The sequence below is a fragment of the Sardina pilchardus genome, chromosome 20, assembly GCF_963854185.1.
Source record: "Sardina pilchardus chromosome 20, fSarPil1.1, whole genome shotgun sequence".
Taxonomy (NCBI): domain Eukaryota; kingdom Metazoa; phylum Chordata; class Actinopteri; order Clupeiformes; family Clupeidae; genus Sardina; species Sardina pilchardus.
Genome location: NC_085013.1, coordinates 3,591,839 through 3,609,082, shown reverse-complemented (window position 1 = coordinate 3,609,082; position 17,244 = coordinate 3,591,839). Strand labels below are relative to the sequence as shown.

General features: G+C 44.0%; 2 protein-coding genes across 4 annotated transcripts; one reads left to right on the top strand and one right to left on the bottom strand.

The window, feature by feature from the left end:
- The first annotated feature begins 57 nt into the window (after positions 1 to 57).
- On the top strand, positions 58 to 6,215 carry LOC134067410 (MAPK/MAK/MRK overlapping kinase-like). Of its 3 annotated transcripts, none has more exons than XM_062522684.1 (12): positions 58 to 471; positions 1,325 to 1,439; positions 1,741 to 1,830; positions 1,978 to 2,048; positions 2,267 to 2,345; positions 2,875 to 2,923; positions 3,055 to 3,233; positions 3,326 to 3,427; positions 4,229 to 4,402; positions 4,906 to 5,029; positions 5,238 to 5,435; positions 5,911 to 6,215. In XM_062522684.1, the coding sequence occupies exons 1-12, from the start codon at positions 396 to 398 to the stop codon at positions 5,983 to 5,985; spliced, it is 1,332 nt and encodes a 443-aa protein (XP_062378668.1). In that variant the 5' UTR covers positions 58 to 395; the 3' UTR covers positions 5,986 to 6,215. The 3 variants fall into 3 exon arrangements, with proteins under 3 accessions (XP_062378668.1, XP_062378667.1, XP_062378669.1); XM_062522683.1 differs by having other exon boundaries at positions 59 to 471; positions 5,908 to 6,215; XM_062522685.1 differs by lacking the exon at positions 58 to 471 and adding an exon at positions 824 to 1,020 and having other exon boundaries at positions 5,908 to 6,215.
- Positions 6,216 to 7,286: 1,071 nt separating this feature from the next.
- wdr20a (WD repeat domain 20a) lies at positions 7,287 to 14,832 on the bottom strand. The gene is made up of 4 exons (XM_062522681.1): positions 14,584 to 14,832; positions 12,479 to 12,661; positions 10,319 to 11,863; positions 7,287 to 9,065 (listed from the first exon to the last, which is right to left on the bottom strand). The coding sequence occupies exons 1-4, from the start codon at positions 14,830 to 14,832 to the stop codon at positions 9,012 to 9,014; spliced, it is 2,031 nt and encodes a 676-aa protein (XP_062378665.1). The 3' UTR covers positions 7,287 to 9,011.
- Positions 14,833 to 17,244: the final 2,412 nt, after the last annotated feature.

Sequence of the window (17,244 nt, the reverse complement as noted above, 5' to 3'; positions counted from 1 at the left end):
GCGTATGAAGTCAACACACGCACGCCCATTGACCTCGTGCGCGCGCAAACACACGCACTCGCGCGCTTGAGAGCCAAGGCTGAGGTCGACGGTCGGGCATGTGTGCCTATCAAGATAGGAGCCAGGGCTCTGCATACTGCTGAGTGTCAGAGGACGCGGGGAATACGCAAGATGTTTTACGCTGGCTGCCTAGAGGCCGAGGGAGTGTTTCTTGATAACCGCTCAGTGGTGGAAATAGGGTTACGTGCACAATGCTTGTCATTGCGGATTGTGGAAAGGCTTTTGCCATTGTAATATGGGTTTCATTAAACCATTATGGATTATTTAACATGTTAAGATAATGAAATTGCGGCCGCGCTAATTTTAAGGGGGAAACTATGAAATAAAGCAATTTCATGGAAGTCGACAAGAAAAAGGAACGGCATTGTCGTAGGTCTGAATCAACCCTCAGCAACTCCCTCAGTAAAAGAGGTAAGGATTTTTTTAAACGGGCACATTTATGTAGCCATTAAGAATAGCTCGGCGGGCCTGTTGAAAAAAAATCTGAAATGACACAATCGCGATCTGCTTGCTGTCATAATAATTTAAGTGAATGTTTTTTCTTCTTCTTTCGTTTTTGTATTATTTAAACAATTGTCAAGGTTTTTTTGTATGCCTGGATTATATTTGACAATGTCTCCGAAAGATCAAAAGAGGACAAGTGACACTGGCAGCGGTCACCAAATAGTGCGGCTTGTTAGACAGTAGCAAAGTTTCTTGTTTCGCCTCCTCCACCTCTAGGGTCAGAGTTTAGGCGTGCCTGGTTACCAAGGAGACACAGAGATCAGCAGCAGCTAACATGGCGAGTGCTGACTGTTGAGTAAAGGGCTCGCCAGCCTATTTTGTTTTTTTTATTCCACTACTGTCAGCGTCGTGGTGATAATGTAACTGCCACAATGCTTCATGTTAGTTTATTAACCGTATTGTGGTTAGTTTCAACGTTTGCATAGGCTACAGTGTAACGTTGCAGAGGAATGCATAGTAAGTTACAACTTGTCAAACAGTTTCGAATGGGATGGAATTGTTTACAATGTAACACCAGAGACCTTGTTTTGTTTTGTCTATCGAGTTGGCTACAAAGCCTTGCATAGCATTTATTGCTAATGCTAACTTCTAATCAATGCATAACAATTTATTGTTCACTTCGCCCATGACGGTGCTGTAGTTTGACTCATGCTAATGTGGCAGTTGTTTACCCATGGTAGCCTACATAGTCATAAGACTAGCCTACTTTTCTTCTCGGTTGTTTATTTATTTATTCATTTCATTTCATTGTGTCATTTAGATTACAGAATAATCAAGAAAATTGGAGAGGGGACGTTCTCCGAAGTAGTAAAGACCCAGAGTCTGAAGGATGGAAAATACTATGCCTGCAAAACGATGAAACAGACCGCCGACAGGTACCTACACCTCAGTGCACTTGGTGACTTGTTGGTTAGGTGTGTGAGCAGCTTCAGACTGTAATTGGATAAGGGGTGCCTCACTCAGTGACATCATGCCCTCACACTGACCTTGTATACAGTCTAGGGTCAAGGTACATTCTCTCAATTGGGGTTTGATTTTCGATAGGCTACCATTTTTCTCATCTACCTCAAAACTGGGCAACAGAACTAGGTTATTTACATAAATATCTGCTGCATTGTTGCTTTCAAGTTCATTCATATAGTAAATGGAGATTCAGTGGTTCATTTATGTTTCTAGCCTCGAGAAGGCTCATGGCTTAAGGGAAGTTCAAGCAATGAAACGGCTGAACCCACATCCAAATATTATCCAGCTTCATGAATTGATATTGTAAGTATATTTTGGATTAGAAATTCAGAAAATTATATGATATACTAGGCCTATTTATTATATACTTCACATGAATGATATATCACAACAATTACAATGAAGATGTTTGCAATGACCTGATTTGTGTTATTTACTATTTATTAATAGTGATCAGGAATCTCGGTCTGTCTCCCTCATTTGCGAACTGATGGACATGAACATCTATGAGTTCATCAAAGGTAGGCCTACATGAAATTAGGCAATACATTCAATTAAATATTAAATTAATGAGTGTACTGCAATCTGTTAAGTATATATTACATGTGACAGCCTGTCTCTTTAAAGAGGCCAGGTTGGCTTAATTGGAAATATTATAAAAACCATAACTGTATTTTGAAGCATGGTTGCCAGTCACTGTTCAACCATCTTTGATTGAATATAAGCTTTCTCTCTGCAGGGAGGCAATATCCTTTACCTGAAAGCAAAATCAAGCACTACATGTATCAGTTATGCAAATCTCTGGATCATATGCATAGGTGAGCTGCAAGACAGATGGAACCAGTGTCCTGTGTGTTCCATTAAGTCCTTTGGTATAAAGGCTAGAAAATGCATGTGTGGCATACAAGTTTGTTACAGTGTTTTGGGATAAAGATTAGTCTAGGTGAACTGAAGGTGGTGTGAGACGTCACAGCATTAATATAATTTGAAAATGCTAAAGCAGTTCAAAAGATTGTGGATGGCATGGCCCAACAAGATCTGAAGAAACATATTTGTGAAATGTGTGAGACATCACCCTCAGATGAGATAATAATATATCTGGTATTAATATATTCAAGGGGGAAGCAGTGTGCCAGATTTCATTTTTTTCCTCATCTATTTTCTGAGGACCTGCCTGGATTCAGTGCATAATTTTACAACTCTCAAACAAGACTTTACATTTTTGACCCTAAATACTATCAGCATACCCTTGTCAGCCTTTATGTTTGATGTTTTTCTAGTCCACAGATTTCGTAGTGTCAAAGTCATATCTGGTCATTGATGAGATAATGATTTTCTCATTTACAGCATTGGCATTTTTCACAGAGACGTGAAGCCAGAGAATATTTTGATTCGAGTAAGTATTATCTGTTATACCCCTTAGTGGTCACAGCCTTAACATAGGCATGTGTCCTTAATATGAGCAAAACTAGTAGGACATGTACAAAAATAGCACTGGGCAAGTTCATGAGTGACCTTTCCCTGTAGCATGACGTCCTGAAGCTGGGAGACTTTGGCTCCTGCAGGAGTGTGTATGCTCAGCCCCCTCACACTGAGTACATCTCCACACGCTGGTACCGTGCTCCAGAGTGTCTGTTGACGGATGGCTACTATTCACTCAAGATGGACATCTGGAGCGTTGGCTGTGTCTTCTTTGAAATCATCAGGTGAATATTTTTTTGTAAACTGAGCCTTTTTTTGTGTCCACACTAAATTGAAATATTGATTTAGATGTTATGTACATCTTTTGTGGTTACAGTCTACACCCCTTATTTCCTGGAACAAATGAACTTGACCAGGTGAATAAGATCCATGACGTACTGGGAACACCTGACAGTGCTACGCTCCAGAAGTTCAAACCGTATGTGCTTCAATCTCATAGCTTTATTCTTCATTTTCCATAGGAAGTTAATCTCTTTCAAGCCATTAAGCCTACACTCTCTGTTAAGCCTCTCTTTTGCAGTGTCTTCTTAAAAGCTCTACAACATAACATTACCTGGAGATATATTTAAATTGCATCCACATTTCTATTGCAGGCTAGAGTAAAGAACACATTGGTTGCACTAAGTATGTCTGAGCTCTTTGCATTAATTGCATTGCACCCTTTAGAGTTTTTTTTTTACCTTAACATAACGTCTAAAACAAAATGTTGATGGCACATCATAACGTAAAAACGACTCTTCTGCCATTGTCTGAGCGGCCCTCTATAAGCGATTACCGAAGTAGCAACTTTCTGTGTTCGGGTAGGAACACTGCTCCTCCCCTCCGAAATCGAAATGGAAGAGCTGCTATGCTACAGGGATTTGGAGATCTCTTTCTACAGACTGCTGTCAGTGCATTCCCTGTAGATTGTATCAGAGAGTTATGTTCATACTTTGTGGCAAAAGACGCACATTTAGTTTGTATATTGCACTTCTCATTTGTAGGGGGAACCCCACGAGTTAGGACTGCATTCTACATGATGTCACTACTAAGCCTGGAGAAAATGATTAAGTCAATATTGAGAGTTGGAAGGGTGTGCATACGGACAGATAGAGAGCTAAGGAGTAACCAGAGCATATTCCAGTGGTCCCAAGGACATAGGAATACCGATGGATTGCCGTCCACCTGAGTGAAGTGCTTTGCTTCCATTAAAGTGATTCCTGTCTCCGCTGTCGAGCAGGTCCAGGGCGATGAGCTTCAACTTCCCTCCGCGGAAGGGCAGCGGGCTCTCCAACCTCATCCCCCAGTGCCCCTCCCCCACCCTGTCTCTGCTCTACCAGATGCTGGCCTACGACCCAGACGAGCGCATCAGTGCACGGAGCGCCCTGCACCACACCTTCTTCAAGGACCAGCGGTAAGACCACTCACTGGCTTTACGTTTTTTTTTTTTTCCAGTTTTTTTACAGTTGCATAATGTTATACATCAAGCCTTTCAGTACATTAATAGTATGTATAAAGCAAGCTGTGGGGGAAATTTAATGAACGCAGCAGGGAATGGATAGAAGCAATGCCAAAGGTCATTAATGTAGTGTCATGAGTATGCGCAAGATTCTGGCTTGTAAATTAATCTGTAAAGAACTGTATGTAAAAAAAGTGTTAAATGACATGGCATAGATTTATAGATTTATAATCTATGCCATGATGGAAAATTCTAATGGAATATATATATATATATATATAATATAATACTGTATAATGGAACATTTCCGGGTCTAAGGTTATAGGAACATTTTCAGTCTTATTTTCAAATCTCAAAAATGGACCATCCTACACCTGAAAAGTTAAAGCCCTGTTGAGCTCATCCAGAGTTCTCTCTGACTCACTCACACACTCGTGGGTTTCACCCTTCTCTCCCAGCATGGCGGAGAAGCGCGCGGTGAGCCTGCGGCGGGCCATCGGGACGGTGGACGGAGGCGAGACCAGCGGGACGCCCAACTCCGTGGACCAGCTGTGGCGCATCGCCAGACAAGGACGGAGACAGGTGATGGAAAAAACAAACTAACCAACCAAGCGCTCACCTGAGCCTCGGAGTCAACACATAGCGCCTGTCGAGTGGGAAAGATGAGACTCTCTGCTCACCTTGCAAATCTAAGCACCACCTCCTCCCTTGTCCTCGAAAAAAAAAACCCAGACATTTTATACTCTCGTCGTATATGTTATTTACTTTACCTTGTTTTTTTGTCGCGCAGCATCATCTGAAGCACATGGCCGATCCGCTTTTGCGGTGCAATCCTCATCGGTACCCTGTGGAGCTGCCCAAACTCAATGTGGTCGTGCCCTCTCCGAAAATCACCTACCCGGTGTCCAGCTTGCCCGCTCTCACCATCACGCACAGGGGTTCCCTGCCTGCCATCACTTCGAAAAAGTGCCACTCACGCCTGGTAAAGGTGAGATGTCACGGTACCACAAAATATCATCACATTTCTAGCCACAGGCACACAGGTGGGGTCAGTATTTATTATATCTAGTCACTGGAGCGCAATACATTCCCCCCCCCACTGTATAAGTGATACCAAAGAACATAGCTTGGAAATTGTACTTGACCATGTCATATTTTGCTAAAAAAAAAAAAGCTTCTGTGTAACACCAAAGTCATGAAACAAAGCATTTCATGAACATGCCATGGCAGTATAGTCACACGTTTCAATTTTTTAAATCCAAAGGATTATTAACTGTAATGTTGACTGACTGCAAAGGATATGTCCATGACCATATTGTAAAGAGTTAATCCCATGGTTATCTCGATCTTATTACAGAAGGTTCAAATGTAGTAGCACTGTTGAGCTTTACAATTACATGTAGGCTGGTAGAATGTAACAGTTCACTCCTGCCTCACTCTGTGGTATCCTCTCTCTGCAGCAGCCCAAAGAACCTCACCGCGCAGCTTTCAAAACATACTACATGCCTCCTCTGGACAGGAAGCGTGGGGAATACTGATCGACCACTAACTACCTACATATGACCTCCCTGAGTGGAATCACTTGGGAACATCTCAAAGGTTCAGAATGGAACAGTGTTCATTCCAAAAGCACCGCCACTTAGTGGCGAGGACATGAACAGCAAGGGTAATGAGTGACCAACAAAGCTCCAGTGAAACGAACCCTGTGGACTACTCTACAATATTTGTACATTTCTTTGAAGTGGTGAATAAAAATGGTGAGACTGTATTCCCATCTCTGGAATCACATCACTTATGTAGCAATGAGGATCGAACCATCATCATATCAGAACAAGGACGAAGGCACCCACATAAAAAAAAGTACAAATACAAGCACTTACTCTCTAATGTGAAGTTATGACATGTTGTACGTTCCTGACATTTTACCATTGGTAATGTAAAAACTGACCTGTTTATTGTCCAGGATAAATATAGGCACCCCGCTCCATCAAGTGTTGGCCATTGTTTGTCATCAACCTTCTACTTCCTCTAGTGCTCACCTTTTCCTGTGTATAATTTGTTTGTCACCTGCACCGCTTAAACAAATGCCATGGCAATAAAGAATGTAGTTAACATTTAAAGAAAGCAGCACACTTGTTTTTTTACATTTATAATGTCAGAGCACATCACTTCCTTGAACTTAATGTCTTTGAGACAGATCAAGCAAAGCATACATCTTGACATTTTAAGATTGGTTACTCTCTTTTCATGTCTAAAAAAAAAAAACACAGTGCATCTAACAAGTTTTAATGTCAGATGGTGAATAACGTCCTTACAATTTAACTGATTCCCTAATCGGCTTCCTGAACATTAAAGTCTAACAGGGCCAGACAAACATGGCAATATTTATTAGGGTAAGCCGCCCCACTGAGCCGCCATTATGAGTGTGTTTTGAGAAAAAAAAATCCAAAGGGTGGACAATGTTAATCAAGACGCAGCAGGAAGGTTTTAGAAAGTAAAGTAATCAAAAGTTGTGCCACAATACCATAATTATAACGGACACCATGAGAATACCAACTATGTAACTACCATTAGCTGCTTCAGCTGCTTTCTTTTCAGTCAGAAATAAAGGCTGGTATCAAACATGTCATTTGTTCCAGTTAGAAAGCAACTATATGGATTCTTTATTCCCAGGACAGGACAGAGTGAAAAATATGGTCTCTCCATACCATGAAAACTGGTGACATAAAACAAGGGAGAGAAAATAACAAAATAATAATAAAAAAAAAAAACACACAGATCACGGAGTGAACTTTGAGATGGAAGTCGTTTGTCAGTAATCGAAACATGAGGCCACACATTCATATACGTTCTCGTTTTAATGCAGAACAAAAGGTGAAATGTAAAATGTCAACCACATTGAAAAACCAAGGGTATGACCATGTCAGTGTCTTCATCCCTTCCCCAGTTAGTGTAGAGTCAATGTAGGTTTCATCAACAATGATTGGTAGTCACAAAAGAAGATACAGTAAAAAACATTTAAGTGTGTCACACAGATAAGGGTCCTACTGTTCAACTTCAAACCTATTTGTTCCTAGTTGGATGTTACTTAGCGTTACATTGAGTAATAGCATTGCTGTTGGTAGGCAAAATATGAACTATCTCCATCTTTTTTTGTGTTTTTTTTTTTTTTTTCTTTAGTCTTTTCTTGAGACTTCCTGAGCTTCATATAGTTGTAGAGTCTGAACAGCCCCTCTGCTGAATTACACGTCTTTATTTCTTTCTTAAGTTTTTTTTTTTCATCATTCTTTCGTGAATCTGTTAACAACAGGTAAGCGTTTCAGCTCGTCAATGAGAGCATTGAACACAAAAAATCTCCTATACCAAAATACCTCTGGATGAACATTTGTACAAGAGAAAATAAAGAGAAAAAAACAGAAACCTGCATATTTAAGATTATTTTAATATTATTAATATGTATAGTTTCTGCTTAAGAAAGATCACTATTTCCTTTAATGATGACAAAAACGTCCACTAGAGCACTGATCAGTTTGCTGTTTGCCTCATCAAATCACTGAATTACAATATTGTACAATATTATACAGAGCAGATTTTGATCTGAAACAATATTAAAATAAATGCTCAATAGATACAAAGTTATCAGTTCATATTCTCTCCTCCTTATTTCTGTCTGCGAGTCCTTGCGCGCACACACACAAAAATGTAAAGCCATTCTCTTCTAATAAACTATTAAGTGCAAACAAATTTTTTTCTCGTTTTAAAAAACTATGATTGCAGCATCCAGCTTTTTCAGATTTCAAATTTCAAGACAGAGGATAACAAAGCCAAGTGCATGGAGGCCATCCCCAGAACCTTCCCATTTCTTTAAATCCTTTAAAGTAGTTACAAAACAAAAAGACAAAAAAAAAAAAAAAAATCAGTGCAAAGTTCTCAATGAGGAAAGAGTCTAAAAGAAAAGGTGGTTGGAAAGGAAGGGTGAGGGAACAGAGAGGAGAAATCTGGAGGGCGGTGAAATCCTCAGACTCGTGCCTCCCTTTATTTGAGAACATCAGCCGGATGGGATCCTTTACCACTGATTAGTTGTATGGTTCATTTAGTCAACCATGATCCAAAATCCGGAGCAGGAGAGGAGAAGGTAGGGAGGGAGACAGAGCGGAGGTGGAAGTGGGGTAGAAAGTCAAGCAGATGTGTGTTAGCCAAAAAAAAAAAAAAAAAAATGTAAAAATAAATACAACTCTTTTAAAATTCGGGGATACACCAGCCGCTTTTTGAAGAAAAAAAAAGAGAAAAGAAATTGCACCACACCCCTTTTTTCCATCTGTATCTATGCACATCCACCAAACTCTGGGCCGCACAAGTGACAACCAAAACATAAAGATCTCAGCAGGGAGTGGAAACTAGGGAGGAAAAGAAAAAGGAAAAGGGAAGAAAAAAAAAACAAGGAAAGGGGTATAAAGACAAAACAAAACTTGCAATGCTTTTTTTGAGGGTGAAGAGCAGCATCCGTCTCTGTGTGCCTCAACATCTCTGTGATGCAGGATTCTTAGCAGCAGACATATTGTGGCTATACTACAGTCCCACTTGGTGAGTTGGCTTGGTTTTGGGATGACAATAAGCCCTGCAAAAAGGGAAAACAAAAACAAAAAGGAAGTTGGGACAGGTCACAGAGAAACGTAGCAGCTTATCTTGAATTTGAATTTAAACGCATTTCCGCTTTCTTCTCTTTACATGCACAGACCCGTTTGCTACATTGTTTATTATTCTCGTGCGAGGGTTGAAGAGCTTCAAGGTCATAGCGGTGGTTCACTGCAAGTTGAAGAGGTCATAAATATATTGACCACTATTTAGTATCTGCCAACAGTAACACTGCATATGAATTGGCTTTCAGCGGTGTGTTGGTTCGTATTCTGAATTCTAGGATTTGGCTGTTATGGCACAATATGCAGAGTCTGCACATCTAAGAGGAAGCACTGGCCTCACTAAGGCAAAACATTTTGAAATGATGGCAACAAAACAAACACACACAGGAAGCAAACATGCATTATCAAGCTGAAAATACAAAAGAGGTCTGAAGTGCTCTTCTTTTCTAAAGCCCCCCCCACACACACACACACACGCTAACACATTTGTTAGAGGTGTTTGCGGTGGCAGTCAATACATCCTGTGTTGCTCGCCGGCCCCATCGCGAGCCTGACCAGTTACCCATTAGAGTGGACGGCCTGGCCCGGGCAGGCCTGATCTTTATTGGAAAGGCAGCTATTTCTATTTGCCTTTGAATGACAAGAGATAACACTCCTAATGCGCGCGCATTCACGGACGCACGCACGCACGCTCGCAGCCAGCAAGAGATATGCATCTTAGTGATTGCTCTAGCCTGGCGTATTCAGCTAGATGGAGAGCTAATGAGACCAGCGTTAGACAAAGGCAGCTGAAAAGGGGATAGAGACAAATAAAGCCAATTAAAAATGGAGATGAGGGACTCAGAGAAAGAAAGAAAGTGAGAGAAAGAAGGTGAGAGAGAGAGAAAGAAAGAGAGAGAGAGAGAGGTGGCCCTCGGTCCTGTGTTGCCACAGAGGAAGAGGAGCCAAAACCATGCGCAGCTAATGTTACACCAGACAAAGTGCACACGCACACACACACACACACACACACAAACTTTCTCTCTGGGTGTGGGGAAAGCCTTCCAAGCTGTTGCATGAAATGAGATATGAACAGTTGAGGGGTAAACAAGAAATCCCATAAAAGCAGATGGAGGGGAGTCCCTTTCAATACACCGTCATGTTGATGCAGAAGGTTGGTCGATGGGCGAGGGGGGTCGACCGACAGACAGAGACAGACAGGGTGGAATATGGCTTTTCAAAAGGAACTTACCACTTTACCAGGCCTCGCCCATGTGCAAATAAATCCCTCCTGACAAGCGGTGACAAAACAGTCCTCGAGAAAGATCAAGACGGTGAGTCTCTCGTGCGCAATCTTCTTGCAGATGAGCGGCTCCAGCAGGGGCACGTCCTCCATGCGCGGGCACAGCAGCGTGCCCAGCGTCTTGGCCGGGTCCGTTTTGCTCTGCTTGGCCAGCAGGTTGAGCTTGTCGCTGCTCTTGCTGCTGATGTGGCCCATGCTGTGGTTGCGCTTGTGGTCCTTCTCGTGGTGGTGGTGGTGGTGCTGGTGGCGCTCCTTGCGGTCGTGCGAGAGCGAGAGCGTGGCGAACTTGGCCACGCCGGCGGCCAGCCCGCCGTCCATCACGCCGCCCGATTTGCCGCCGCCGCCGCCACCTCCGCTGCTGCTGCTGCTGCTGTTGCCGCCGGCGACGCTGGCCGCCCCGTGCGGGAGGCTGTTGGAGCGCGGCAGCGTGGCCGCCGTGCCGAGCGAGTTGGGCGCCGAGGGCGTGTTGGCGCCGCTGTTGTTGCCGTTGGTGCTGGGGTTGCTGCTGTTGGCGCCGGCGGCCGTCGTCGTCGTGGACGTCGCCGTCGCCGTGGAGATGACCGTCCCGCTTCCCCCCGTGCCGGCTCCGGTTCCGGTTCCGGTGCCGCCCGTCCCGCCGGGGGGGCTGGTGGCGTTCATGACGTTGGTGTGCGTCCGCGTTCGCGAGAGCGGCAGGTGGGGGAACAGGATGTCCTCGGTGAGGTCCCACAGGCACAGCTGAGTGTCCTGGCCCACCGAGCCGAACCGGTACGTCACGCTGACCGGCCGGCTGTCGGTGGAGTTGCGCTTGGAGAGCCGCGACTGCGTGCTGTTGGCCCGGTCGCGGCCGAACTGCGCGGACGAGGAGCCGGAGCCGGAGGCGGAGGCGGACGACGACGACACGGGCTGCGGCGGCGGCGGCGGCGGAGGAGGCGGCTGCTCCTGGAAGTCCTCGTCGGAGCCGCTGAACTCGAGCGGCTCGCTCTCCTCCACGCTGGTGGTGCAGTGGTCGAACGCCACCACGCTCACCCACGACTTGTGGCCGTGGCCGCGCGCGATCACCCGGCAGTCCAGGAAGGACCACACCGTCACCAGGTCGTCCTCGCCGCCCGCCACGATGTACTTGCCGTCGGGGCTCCAGCACGCGCACAGCAGGCCGCCGAAGTAGCTCTTCATGGTGCCGTGCAGCTCCACCGCGTCGAAGTTGAAGACGCGCAGGAAGCCGTCCTGGCTGACGCACGCCAGGTGCTTGCCGTCCGGCGAGAAGGCGAACTCGTTGAGCGCGCCCTCGCCCACCGTCCAGCGCAGCAGCGGGTTGCGCGCCTGCTTGCTCTTGCACGTGTGCACGGCGTAGTTCTCGCCCTGCTTCAGCAGCTGGTAGTGCGGCGCCGTGGTGCCGCACGTGTGCTCCACGTTGTACAGGTACATGCTGCCGCTGGCGTGCGCCACCAGGAACAGGCTCTCCGAGCCCGGCACCCACTTGACGCACGTCACCCGCGACTTGTCTATTAGTCTCTGAGACGGGTGCAGGGCGGGGAGGGTGTGGGTAAGTTCAGAGTAGAGCGGGAGGTGGCAGGTCAAGTCAGGGTGTTTATTGTGGCAGTAGAGGAGAGAGAAAAAGGGTGGGGAGAGTTGGCAGGGAAGAAGGAAGGAGTTGAGTTATTGCAAGAATCTTGAACACTTGAACCACAAGTTTACTTTAAGTGCACTACATATTTATACTGATTAATACAATGGCTGTTATACAACAGCAAAGCAAAACAGGTAAGAAATACTGAAGTGGAAAAAAACGACATCTTGTTATTACAGTCCAGAAGGGTTCCTACAGATAAATACCCTCATAACCTTACAAGTGCCTGTGAAAGTACCACGCAGAAGCAATGACTGCGCTCTACACAAAAGGCAGAGCTAAGACTCATGACCCAACCTTATATTCAACCTGATATAAAAAGGTCATGTAGTCAAGGGCCCACACTTCAGCTCATCTCTCCATGGTCTCTCACACAAAAAATCATGGCTACGTAAACACTCCACCACCATCAATCAACGCCTGCAGTGGTCTCAATAGAATGAGTCATCAATAGCATCAATGAGACTGACACACAGACACAGACACACACACGCGCTTACTTCTTCATTGAAGAGCTTGCTCGTCTCCTTCTTGATAGGGTCGATGAGCTGCACCTGGCCGGCTGAAAAGCCAACCAGCAGAGAAACACTCTCGGCCGTAGCCGTCAGGTGGTTGAAGTCATGGCACGTGGGCTGCGTCCCCTTGTAGATCCGCTTGTCGATTGGCTTGCTCAAGTCGGCAGCCTGCCACCACCACACCAGTACACACATATGCATATAAACACACACACACACACACACACACACACACACACACACACACACACACACACACACACACACACACACACACACACACACACACACACACACACACACACACACACACACACACACACACACACACACACACACACACACACAGAGAGAGAGTGGTCAATGAAAGAACAGGCATATTTTGCACAGCTTCTGAAGGAGTTTGCCAGCTAGCCTAATCAACATAGTGACATACATGATTCCAAATACAATGACACACAGGAGCAAACAGATGCTGAAAAGTTTTCTATGGATTTTCTAATATACAAGAGTTGGGGTTCTGGGAAGGTCATAGGTTTGGTGTACTCTGACTGAAAGGCACTTTTTATTTTACAAAATATGACAGCAAGATGGAAGAGCATCCAACCAGGTTGTCAACAGTGTAAATCTTATCAACTGGCTTTTTCGCAAGAGACAGAGTACTCTTTCATCTGAATGTTTCACAACAGCCAGGTCATTAAGCTGTCCAGGCCATGTTCAGGAATCCTGACGAGTGAGAATCTTGGAAATCCTCACAAATACCACCTTCAGCACTCTCTTCCTTGAGCCGACAAAAAATGCAGACTTCAGGGATCGCATTTCCAACAAGTAGTCTGCTGCTTTAATCTGCCATATCCTACCTGCTGGCCTATGCAGGCTTGCTGCTTGTTTATCGACAGCGAGCAAAACCCAGTTTACTTGGATCGGATGTGCGGCACTGTATGTCAGTCATAGCTAGGTCCAATACGCAGCACAGACAAACACATCTGTTCTCAACTAACTGACCCACTGGACACGGGAGGCACAGGGTTTCAGGATAAATACCCCAAACAATGATATGTCCTGTTTTCGGTACACAACTACATGCCAAGACAAATGGAATACAGGCCAAACTATATGAAGCACACAGCTAACTCAACACTCGTGATGCACTGTCTGCCATCAACGCCGGCCAAACCAGTGCGCAAAATCTGAGACGCTGGTGGTCGCTTGTTTATTTAGCCTGGAAAAACTCGCGTTTGCACTGCGATGTGCGAATGGGACTAGTTTATCTTACTAGGTGGCCACTGCCGTCCATCATCTCCCTCATCCCCCAAAAATGAAATAACAGATGCAACCGACCAACTAAGTAGAAACATTTGGCTCACTGGAGCAATACTAATTAGCAGACACTGTCAATGCCTCTGTAGAATGTGTTGATTTAGGCCAGCGGAAAACAACCATGCACTTGTGTCCTGGCGGGCCAACACGAAAAAGGTCTATGACAAAGCTAACGTTAGCTAGCTATCCAAGACAAAATAATTCCAATGCGCAGCAGGTCAGTACCATGACACCACCGTTCCAAAAAGCACAGCTGAGTCATACATTTACAGGTCTGTGAAGCTTAGCTTGGCTTTCCACTCATCAGGGACTCCGTCTACACCAATGCTTTGAGTGTCACGTCACTAAACATCCGAGCTGAAGAGCAGCGGAGGTCAAACAAGTTAACCACTAAGTTATTAACACATTTGCAAATATTAATCAGAGGGCTTTGGGCTGTGTTTGCCTTCACAGTCACGGGGCGTCCACAGCAGGTGAAGAGGGGCCTGCGCTATCAGCTTAGGACGCTATCAGCTTAGTAGGGGACTTCTGGTTAACACTGCTAGCCACCTAGCATGCTAGTACGCGCTAGCTGTGTTGTGCATACCACAACACTGATGCTAATGTTAGCTTGCAGCTAACTGGCTGCCATCAATTCACAAACTAACCCAGACTTCGCAATTCAGTTCAGTTCCACAGAATTCAGAACACTCAGCATCTGTCTACACAGGTAGCTTTACAAACAAGCAGCAGGAAAAACTAGAATCGTAAACGGAAAGGATCGTGTTTACCTTTCTGACGCCTTTGTAGATATAGAAGTACAGCTCCCGGCCCACATTGAAACAGATTCTGTCGCCGTTGCCAGACTGATCGTTGACGTTGACGAAAGAGACTTTGACGGGGTTAGACCCTTGTGAATTAAAAGGCACCCTGTTGGGGCGGCTATATTCGGAGTGAGTGAGGAGTTTGTAGGCACCTTCCCGGGTGGTGAACTGAGTTTTAATTTCGTTCATCTCCTTCCCTCCTCCCTCCGCCGCCATCTTTGAAATTTGCATTCATCCTTCCTCGGGCCCGGATCTTACGCGAGAGCATGCGCATCTCTGGACAAGCGTTCTCAATCAGTGTGCGCAGCCCAGTGAATCTGCCTCATATTACTGGAAGCAGTTCAATATCTCTAATAAAACGTTTCACATATCATGACAGCACATATTGAACAGAGTGGAAGAGTGGAAATGTTTTGACATAAACTGGAAAAGAAAATGGGAAGCTCAATTTTCATAGGCCTTTTGCAACTTTTCTGTGGACTGTGAAACAAATCAGGTGGCTCCAATAGGCTGGTTTTCCAGTAGGCCATCTTGTCATCAGCAAATGAAAGAAAACATCTTTCCCAGTTTCACAAATGTGTTTTCCATTAAGACATACTGTAGTTACAGTGCACTTTATAGACAGAGATAACAGTGATGTGAAAGACAGCATCTCAACGGCAATCCAGTAGGCTTCTACAATCTAAGGTAAACTGGACTGTCAGTGAACCCCACTTTTTCCATAGATGTGGATGTTTATTTTCTGACCATTTGTTGGCAATATCTCAGTAAAAAAGAAAGACATGGTTTGACAAGAGAGATGGCTATGTTGAAAACAGGTAACATCTCTGAGTGGCATATTTGAGAATTTTTCTTTCAAACAGGTCTTAACTCCAGATGGAATTATAATTATTAGTATTATATGAAATTATACGAACCATCAATAGACAGAGTATCCTTTCCTTTATTTTCTGACGATCTGAAGTCAAATTTAAAGGCTAAATTAAACACGTCTCCTTCAAAACAGTTGTAAAAGGAAGCATCATTGTGACATGAGAACAAAACCATAGGCTATAATGGCCAGAATGTAAACAATAGTGTGAATGGGAGACAATGCAAAGTAGTCTATACAACTAGAAACATCCTGAACATTTTAAAAATCCTCTTATTTTCAGAATCACAGGCCTATGCTCACATTTTTAGAAACCTGCTGTTTTCCTTAATTCATGTCTCTTAGTCATCATTACTGAATAGAATTGGCTATACTGCATGCACTTACTGTCCATTAGACATTTATGCAGGCCATGCAATCCGGTGTAGTAAAATGGATATATCAATATCATCTCTTTATTAGTTTCAAAATACAAGGGCAAAAGAGCAAAGATTATCGTGTTGTGACATCATCACCACCATACACCAAAACAAAGGTTTTAGCAAAGATCCGCTTTAACCCTCTCTGGTTTTAGTGCTCTGAAGCTGAATCTGGATCTGAGTCTGTCCATGGTGCTTACAGGTGCCAGACAATATCGCCCTCTATTGGTCAATGCAAAGCACTACACCACGATGCAGGATGTTGAAGATAAAAAAAATAAAATCACTCCATGGACGTGTATTTTTGAGAGTGTGTCCATAATATAACTCTAGTTATGATTGACCAATGTTATTTGCTGTTATACAGTGCTTAAGTCTTACAGACAGCAGACTTGACTTTGTCCCTTGGATATTGTAATACACACTAACAAAGATGCTAAAATCCTGTGCTAGTCATCGGGGGTCTCAGGCAATGTCCATATCTCCCAACATCACATGCATTACTATATCTAACCAACTCACTGCAGTCTCAAATTAGAAATTTGGCAAGTCACAGGGTGGAAATATAAATAAGACAGTGCAAAGCTTTAGGGAACAAAAGCACTGAACATTTGTTTTTAGAAATATAAATCCGAGCACAACAGACATATTTCTCCCCAAAATGAGATCTTCGTTGCAATTCAATAACCTGATGGAAGCACATGCAATTGTATTTAACTACATTTGGTTATTTATTAGTCATATATATGCGTAAGAATGAGTGAACTGCATCACTGGCTTATGGTGAATTTGACACTTGGACTGGTGCAACCAAGTGCTCAAAAGAATATGTGTGGATTCAGTCAAGACATTTGAAAAGCAATACAAATGGCTTTATATAGATTGTCCAAAGCTGTGATAAAAGATGAAAATGCCAATGAAGGTTTTTTTAGTCACTGTATCCATCTTGCATCAGAAATTATTTAACTAATTTGAAATGGCTAATTAGTATAGAAGTGCTTATAACTACCATAACTATGTGATCGGAGACAGAGCTAAGTCGGCCTGTTAGGAACTGTAAATCATAGCTGGTTGTTGGCATTCAATTTTGCTTTTTTAGGCTACAACAACACAGACCTACATAGGCCTATTGAACTTTCAGCAAGTTGACCAATAACATTTGTATACGTTTATGTGGACTGCCATCTTTAGTTAGATTTAGCAATCCTAAATGTTGAGAATAGCACAATAATTCAGCATAAGAACTTATTACAGTAAGAGGCCTACTGATTCAAAAAGCCCCTGGTGCATGAAGAGGTACTTGCAGATTCCCTGCCCTCAATCCAGAAGAGGGCAGCA